The sequence below is a fragment of the Chenopodium quinoa genome, unplaced genomic scaffold, assembly GCF_001683475.1.
Source record: "Chenopodium quinoa cultivar QQ74 unplaced genomic scaffold, ASM168347v1, whole genome shotgun sequence".
Taxonomy (NCBI): Eukaryota; Viridiplantae; Streptophyta; class Magnoliopsida; order Caryophyllales; family Amaranthaceae; genus Chenopodium; species Chenopodium quinoa.
Genome location: NW_018744284.1, coordinates 2962980 through 2971572, shown reverse-complemented (window position 1 = coordinate 2971572; position 8593 = coordinate 2962980). Strand labels below are relative to the sequence as shown.

At 37.0% G+C, this 8593-nt stretch overlaps 2 protein-coding genes across 3 annotated transcripts; one reads left to right on the top strand and one right to left on the bottom strand.

Moving 5' to 3' along the window:
- Window positions 1-1509: 1509 nt before the first annotated feature.
- Window positions 1510-3826, top strand: LOC110694997. The gene is made up of 5 exons (XM_021872189.1): window positions 1510-2357; window positions 2479-2601; window positions 2867-3103; window positions 3203-3367; window positions 3487-3826. Exons 1-5 carry the CDS (start codon window positions 2229-2231, stop codon window positions 3790-3792), a joined length of 960 nt encoding a protein of 319 aa, XP_021727881.1. The 5' UTR covers window positions 1510-2228; the 3' UTR covers window positions 3793-3826.
- An 85-nt stretch (window positions 3827-3911) lies between these two features.
- Window positions 3912-7884, bottom strand: LOC110694998. 2 transcript variants are annotated; one of them, XM_021872190.1, is made up of 6 exons: window positions 7702-7884; window positions 6381-6437; window positions 5283-5555; window positions 5119-5202; window positions 4954-5025; window positions 3912-4324 (listed from the first exon to the last, which is right to left on the bottom strand). In XM_021872190.1, the coding sequence occupies exons 1-6, from the start codon at window positions 7726-7728 to the stop codon at window positions 4136-4138; spliced, it is 702 nt and encodes a 233-aa protein (XP_021727882.1). In that variant the 5' UTR covers window positions 7729-7884; the 3' UTR covers window positions 3912-4135. The 2 variants fall into 2 exon arrangements, with proteins under 2 accessions (XP_021727882.1, XP_021727883.1); XM_021872191.1 differs by lacking the exon at window positions 6381-6437.
- Window positions 7885-8593: the final 709 nt, after the last annotated feature.

Here is an 8593-nt window from a genome sequence, read left to right as displayed (position 1 = left end):
ATGAAATAAAAAAAAAAAAAAACCACGCCGCACCATCACCGGCACGGCGTATCATCACCTCCAGCCCCTAACTAACCCTAACCACAACATCATACCACCACCGCCATTACCCCCCACATTAGACCACCACCAGCCCCCAACTAACCCTAACCCCAAGCCCAGACCACCATCAGGCCGCCACTCTCCCCAAACTAACCTTAAGCCCAGATCAGAACTATCCCCACCCTAACCCTAAACCCACCTAAGCACACAACCACCACAATCCCATCGCCACCCACCACACGCACACACATCAGTCACACCCACCACCACCGAATCTCCTAACCCAGATCCGCACCCATAACGACCAATAACCCACCTTATTGTTAATCTAAAGTCAGAAACAACTCAGAAACCTAAAAATTTAAAAAAAAAGAAAGAAAAAAACTCAGAAATAAAAGCGAAAAATTAAAACATAAAACATACCTTAAATTGAAATGGGCTTCGAATTTCACCACGAAAACGGTTTAACAAGGCCAAATTCGGCCATGAAAAGTCTAGATCTAGGCTTTTAATGGTCAAATTTGGCCTAAATAATCAAAACAAAATCAAAGCCATGTAGTCTCGGGTCGGCATTAAGCATGTGGGCTTGTCGACGAGTTTATCGTCGTCGTCGGCGTGGAAATAAACCCAGGAAGCTCTAGTGATAATGTTAATGTTTGTGGTGGTTGTTGGTGTGAGATAGAAAGAGGTAAAAAAATAAGAGAAGGGAAAGAAGATAGAAGAAAAAAGAAGAGGAAAGAGAAAAGGAGAGAGAAAGAAAAGAGAGAGAAGTGGAAAGCTAAGAGGCGGAGGTAAGAGAGAGAAGTGGAAAGCTAAGTGGAAGGAGGAAAGAGAAGAAGAGGAGGAGAGAGAAAAAGAAGAGGAAAGAGAAAAAGAGGCGAAAAATTAGAGGGGAAAGGAGGCTCCGGTTTAGGGTAAAAGGGGAATTTTTTTTTAAATTAAATATTCCGACGGAATTTCCGCCAGAAATTTCTGGCAGATTTATTTTTCGACGGAAATTTAACTTTTCGACGGAATATTCCGTCGGAAATTATAAATATTGCGACGGATTTATGTTCCGTCGGAAATTTCCGACGGATTTTTTGAATTCGTCGGAAATATCCGACTAAATATAAATCCGTCGGAAATTTCGTTTTTCCGACGGAATTACGTGTCCGTCGAAACCGGTCCGTCGAAAATCAACCTGATTCTTGTAGTGTTAGGGGACGGTTTTCAGGGTGGGGTTAGGGTTTGGGGGCAGTTTTCGGTGTCGGGGTGGGGGGCATTGGCAGGGGAGGGAGGGGGAGGAGGCTGGGCACCAAGTGGTCGCTGGCGTAGGAGGGGCTGTGCGGCAGGGCACCGTGAGAGAGGGGGGTAGAGGATGGTTGCTGTCCGTGGATTGAGGGTTTTTTTTTTTTTTTTTTTTTTTTTTTTTTTTTTGTGGAAAAAGAGTTTTTTTCAAAAAAATTATTTCTAACACAATTTAATTATAAAATAAAAAAAAATCTAACTATAGTTAAAGATTTAATTAAAAATTATTATTAATGTCGTGAGTAAGAAATATTACAATATTATGATTATCAAAGATAATAAGAGTTTTTACAAAAATTAAAAAATAGAGTCTTACCAAAGAGCTTTTTTTTTTTTTTTTTTTTTTCTTACCTCCTTATATGTAAGCCCTAACATTTTCCTTCTCTAAAATCATTATCAAGTAAAATTTACTCATTTCATCCAAGTCGAATAGTAACAATTAATCTGAACTATATCATCAATAAACAAAAACACTTTCTAAACAAAATAAATCTAATTTATAATTTACTCCGTATAACATATTAAAAATATTAATTACAGCTCATTTAAGTAACATGCCCCACATAAAAAATAAAAAAACCTCAACTACAAAGTCTACGATGAACACAGTTTAATCAATGCCGTTGAATTCAGATAGATCCACCGTCTCTAACTCTTCGAACGTTAGTAACACTAGCGCCAACTATTTAAACACCAAAAAGCTAAACCCCAACATTCCCCCTTTATTTCTCCAAAGAAATACTAGCCGTTACAACCTTCATATTCTCTCTTTCTACGACCCTCCATTCATCATCATCTGCTGCTCATCTAAAGAATTTACACACCACCTCTCTCTTCATCTTGATCTCAAACCCGAACTCGACTCGAACACGTATTTTTAGGAATCGCTTTTGCCAATGACTACTTCTGCATCTCCTTTGATTAGCCCCTCGTCAGATAAGCGTTATTGGAGTGCTTTACATGAAAGGGTTGAAACCCTTCTTGAGAATCGCAAATCTGTTCGATCCTATCCGATTTCCTTAACGGTAATCTATAATCTTCATCTAATTTTGTGTTTCTTCGTCGTTTATCCAAAAAATTCGGGAAAAAAAATCCTGAACTTTTGATTTTTTTTTTTTTCCTAATTTGTTATGGGGTTTGGAACAGAATGATGGAGAATTGAATTCTGCTAAGAAATCGAAGGCGGACTCGATGCTTTTGATCAGAGGTTTCGATTCGATTGCCTCTTCACTCTCTCAGCTCACAGGCAATATTGAGAAAGCTCTTCAGGTAACTAATTCAGTCTAAATTTACCTATTGACTTCGTAGTTCAAAATACACTATCAATGTGAAAATTAATTCCGTACGATTGGACGAATGGAAGTATACAGCTGCAAATCTTTTTTGCTTTGATTAATCATCTGAATCTGTTGGATTTCTGATATATACTTGGGATTTTGTCTTTTGACACTCTTCACATAGTCTAAATAAAGATCGATGGCAGAAATTTGATGTATGAATTATTCTAAACTCTTATTATTGTTTCTTTTGTTAGGGAGCCAGAGAACTAGAAAAAACCTCAACAGTAACAGAGATTATCCACAGCAGCAGTAGCAGCGACGCGGCTGAATCAGAAAAAGATAAAAATCAGGAAAATTCAGAGAAAAAGGGAGTGAAGAGAAAGCTTGCTGCAGAAGATTGTTCAAACGGCGAAGGAGAGAATGAAGCAACTCCTGAGAACAAAAAAAAACAGAAGCACCAAACAGAACTGAACCTTAAGAACGTTAAAAATGTAACACAATTTTACAGTATTTCTTTTTTAGCATTTTTGTTTTTTAAGTCTAGTTGTTTTAGTTTATCAAACTGATTTTTGTGTCTGATATTCTTTCAGCTCTCAGTTGCTATGGCAGCGAAATCATCCTCACTAGCTAGGGAACTAAAATCAGTGAAATCTGATATGTTTTTTCTGCAAGAGAGGTGTGCTCTACTGGAAGAGGAAAACCAGAGACTTCGAGACGGGTTTGGAAAAGATGACAGACCTGATGACGATGATTTGGTAATGAATTCCGAGGGTTTAAAAAAATTTATGGAATATAATTGCTGTCGGATTTTTAGTTATGTAAAATTCAGAAATTGATGTGTTATTCCTGCTTTTGTGTGTGTGTGTGATAACAGGTGAGGCTTCAATTAGAGGCACTACTTGCTGAAAAATCGAGACTAGCAACTGAGAACGCGAATCTAACAAGGGAAAATCAGTGCCTTCGACAACTTGTCGAGTATCATCAGTTTGCCTCCGAAGATTTGTCTGCTTCATATGAACAAGTAATTCAAGGGCTTAGCTTAGATTTCTCTTCCCCAACAGCTGAAGACAAGGACAATCTCGAAGATCCCCAAACTCCTAAAACATCAACAGAGGTTTTTGAGTTTCCGTCCTGCCTTGATGATAGCTTTGCAGGAGAGCAAGTAACGCTAAAAGACTGACTCCACTGTCACATGGATGCTTAACCTTAGATGTACCACCACTTGATTTTCTTTGTAATATCTCTACAACTATGCCATGTACTTGGAGTTCTTGTACTTTTTTTATAAAGGATGAAAAATTAGAAATGAATCCGCCTTTGTTAATAATATGAGCTGCCTTTGAAGTATTCAACATGTCTATAGCCTAATAGTTATTATAGTCATTACATATATAGCATAAACAGTCATTACAAGGAATCGCCGGGTAATTTAGTAGAGCTGCACAAAAAAATTTACCCAGGTGTCACCATCAAAAGTAACATAGGATGTGAGTTGAACAGAACATGTTATCGCAGTCCAACTTTCAGAGATCTTCAGTGAGACCGTTGTTACACATGTCATTCTTCTTCTTCTTCTTAGAGGTCCTTTCTCCGGATATTTCATTATCATCAGAAGCACCCAGGTTCACTCGAGCAGCAAGATTTTCGTTGACTCTAGATAAACTTCCAATTATAGCCATAACTTCTGAATACGCATTGCTCTGCTTCTCATGCTGCAGGGTTGCAAATTTTAATTAGAATATATACATTAATAATCAACGAGTCACAAGAACCTAATGCCAACTGCTTTTAAAAAGGATATTTTCTGAAGCAAAAAATGTAATAAACTGGATCAAACCACTATGAACAAGGTTCCAAACTTTCAATGTTTCAAAGTCCTATCAAATTACTCTATATTCAATTTTTAGCATTAAAGCTAATATATGTGCACCTTTTGAAAATCAAAAACTTCAAAATTGTCAATCTGATGTCCTATTAAGAAAGCCCGTATGAGGTAATGCCTTTGTGCTTTAAATGTTATGATTCTTGAGAACACAAGGATCATATGGACATTCTTATTTATAGCAACTGTATGTTATAACAAAAACAGGTTCTTCGGTTAAGTAAATCTGATCCTTGTAAGAGGCATTGGGATGTAAAGGTATTGTCAAAGTCAGCATAGAATGTCAGCCTGTAATGTTACCATATCAGGCACTGAACCAGTATACTTCAGTATATAAAATCTAGCTTTTACTAATAAAGCAAGAGCATTATTCATACATTTCATAGAATTATTGACAGATTATACCGACTACAATTGCAAAGATTATTGAACAAAATTAAGGCAAAAATTAGCACATACCAGATGGATCTTTCCATTGGCAAGCTCCAAGGCATTACTCAACTGCTTATTCTCCTCCATTAGAGCCTCAATCTGAGAATTTAATGCAGTATGGAAATGATATATTCAGTCAAGACTCAAGAGATAGGTAGCGCATTCTATGTCCAACTACATGCTTGTATGTACCTTTTTTTGGGATGATATGTACATGGCTTTGTACTTAACTTCTGCGGCACCAGCATCATCCTTCTTAGAAGACCTTCCAGTTTCCTATCAAGGGTTGGAAATAGCTTCAATCAATAAGAACAAAACCAATAAGCAATGGATCAAGAAAAAGTTGTGATAATTACATCAGATGCTTCCTCAGTGAATTTGTTGTCTTCATGTAGCATTGGCCCATCATTGTTCGGACTTCCACTGATGATTATCTCTTCAATAATAGGTTGTATTGCTTGATTACCACATGTGCTTTGGATCCGCGGAGATCTTCTAATCATGGCAGTAGGAGAGTTCAACCTTCTCTTAAAAATACGTGAGGTGTCAGAAAGATGAGTGCCTTCAGCTGTAATTGTTTGCCCTTCAGGCACAGATTTAGGTGCTGATGTTGGTTGAAAATTTTCAGGCTGCCAGCATTATGTCAAAGAAAAAAACCAATCAAGAAGTTAAAGCATCATCTAAGAACAATAGGACAATGTAGGACTTACTCGATTGATCTAGACAGCTAAAAATGATAAATCATTTATGAAGAAAGGAACAGAAAAAGGAGAGAAATTAATTGTTTCATTAAAAACAAAAATATGATATGGTGCAAAAGGAGACCATCTAATGCAATTTTCACAACTCAAAACAAAGGTACCAAACCTAATCCTTGTCCTGGAGGAACCAAAATATTTCAGGTAAGCTAAACTACACTTAGAAGGATTTCGCAAGACAATGATGGCGGAAAGCTACCTAAGATGCATTCATTGTTATCAGACCAGTAGGGACCACATAGATGTGGGCATCAGCCTCACTGCCTCCATAATAAGATTAAAATACAATGAAAAATACAGTAAATTTGATCAAATTTGCTTCTAGCAAGTGATTATGTACATCATAAATTATAGTTTTTGGATCCACAAAGTAGCGACAGCTTAGGCATCTAAACAATTCTCCCTCCATCCCAATTCCCAGTGTAACATTCATGTTAGCTTTGCCACGATCTCATTGCACATCTCCATGACTTCATGCATTTATATGTATGTAGCGTTTAAAATTTTTGAATAGGATTGTTTTCAAGATCTTATACGATGTATCAAAACAAATTTAACAAGCCCCAGACAATAATGTTTATTCATATGCATTGGTGATCATATAGGTCAAAGTCTTGGGTATATGACCAAACCATTCATTGCAAGTTGTAAGGCAATTATAAATGGGACAGAGTCACGGAGGAAGTATACATATACCAGTGGTTTATCAGGTAAGGCGTCTAAGTTAAAAAGTCTCTGATAGATGAGTCCCGCCTATAACAAGCATTCAAATGATTAGCTAAACAATTCAAACCCCAAACAACAATGTTCTACAAGTCGAGGTGCAAAATGAGTCATACGTGAATCAATGAATGTAACATGAATTAGAAAGGAAGATTTAAGGAGAAGGATAAACTAACAGACGGGGGCAAAATCATTGTAAGTAAAAGTTAAGCTAAATTTGAAAGAATAAAATGAGCAAAAAGGAGCAACACCTTTATCAAAATTCAGTCAATCAAAATATCTAATTAAATATTTTTAATTCAAGGGTACTAATCAGTCTTTAAGAGCTACTTCGATAAAAATACCTCACATTGTGAAGGAAAGTTATGGCATCTTAGCTAAATTCCATTGAAACCACCAACATCAATTGTATTCTATTAATTAGGGATGGATGGGTTAACTATGGACCTATGGTCTAATTCGAAGTAGTGCATTACCATTCACACACAAGTTTAAGTTCACCGCGAAAATTAAAGTTTCAATGACATTGGGGTGTTGATGCCAGGCTACTAATGGGCGTTTGGTTCGCAGAGTGGTATGGGTTTGGAATCAGGAATGGGGTTAAGGTAGTATTGGGTTGGAATTTGATACTTAATACCATGTGTTTGGTTCAATTCTAGAATGGAATCTCTCACTATTCCCTCCTTTTATATGATACCTAAGGGACTAGAATAAACCAAACCCACCTCCCCCAAGATTTCTAAACCCCATACCTCATGGGTTTGAGGTATGGGTTTAGAATTCATCATTTTGACAACCAAAAACATGGTATGGGTTTTAGTCATTCTAAACTCATACCTCATACCTATATTCCGCGAACAAAAAGCCTAGAGAGTTTAATAGTTTAACACAACCCGGGATCAAATCTCATTTACATTATTTGCCCTTAGCGACTTTCTCTACACCAAAAATGATGCCGGGGTTGTTGAATCCCTCATTTTCAAATACCAATCTGACAATTCGGACGATCAATACGTAGAAGTTAATCGTATCACTAACCTACAGTACAGTAGAATAATTTTCTCTTATAATAGTCCGTATTACTAAAGCATTTTCATGTAGTCTAGATAGTTCAATTAAATTTCATTTGCACATTATACAACTAAAAATTCAAAATTTCAGGTAAAAAATACAAAATTAATTACAAGAACAACAAAAAAATAGAAAAGGTAAAAACAAAATGGCTGAGTAGCAATAAAAAAAAAATAAAAAAAAAAAAAACAGAAGAGAGAGAAAGAAGTGTAAAAAAACAGACCTTTGATGCTCGGGGTTTCCGACCCATTTTGTTCAAAATTGGAGAGTGAATTTTGCAGGAAAGGTCAAAGGATTTTGAAAAATGAAGAAAGAATGAGGGTTTTTGGGTTTCTGTTTTTCCAAGTGAAGCAGTAATGGAGAAACAGAAAAAAGAGTAGTAATGACAAGTCAAATTGTTCTCAGAGCTTCAGTCCACGTTGCTCATTTTGCTCATTCATAGTGAAAGGTAGGGGTGGGACTTCGATCTGGCGGTTCGGTTTGACCTCGGTGTGAGTCGGTTTCGGTTTGAAGCGGTTCGGATTGAAACGATTTAGTTTAGCTGGCGGGTCGGTTTGGTTCGGTTTGGGTTAGTCACGGCTCGGTTTGGTTTCGGTTTATTTCTTTGCGGTTTAAATTCGGTTTGGGTCATAAGCGGGTCGGTTTATAAACGATTCGGATTATGTCGGTTCGGTTTGATACGGGTCGGTTAAGGGGGCGGGTTTACCCGGGTCAATGTCAGTTCGGTTTACAAACGGTTTGGATCAAGCCGGTTTGGTTTGAAATAGGTCGGTTTAGGGGCGGGTTTACCCGGGTCAATATCGGTTCGGTTTATAAACGGTGCGAATCATGTCGGTTCAGTTTGAAATGGGCCGGTTTAGTGGAGGGTTTACACAGTTCAATTGGTTCGGTTTATGAACGGTTTGGATCATGTCGGTTCGGTTTATAAGCGGTTTGGGTCATGAATTCATGATTGTTTTAAAGATCGCGTCATGACCATGATTTAATGAGTTGATACTTATAATACGATAAATCGATAATTAAGAATGTACAAGTATTCAATTAGATTGATCAACAAGTGTTTTAAACTTTTAAGTTTTAATGATCAGATATGTAAATATATTTATCGATTGTAG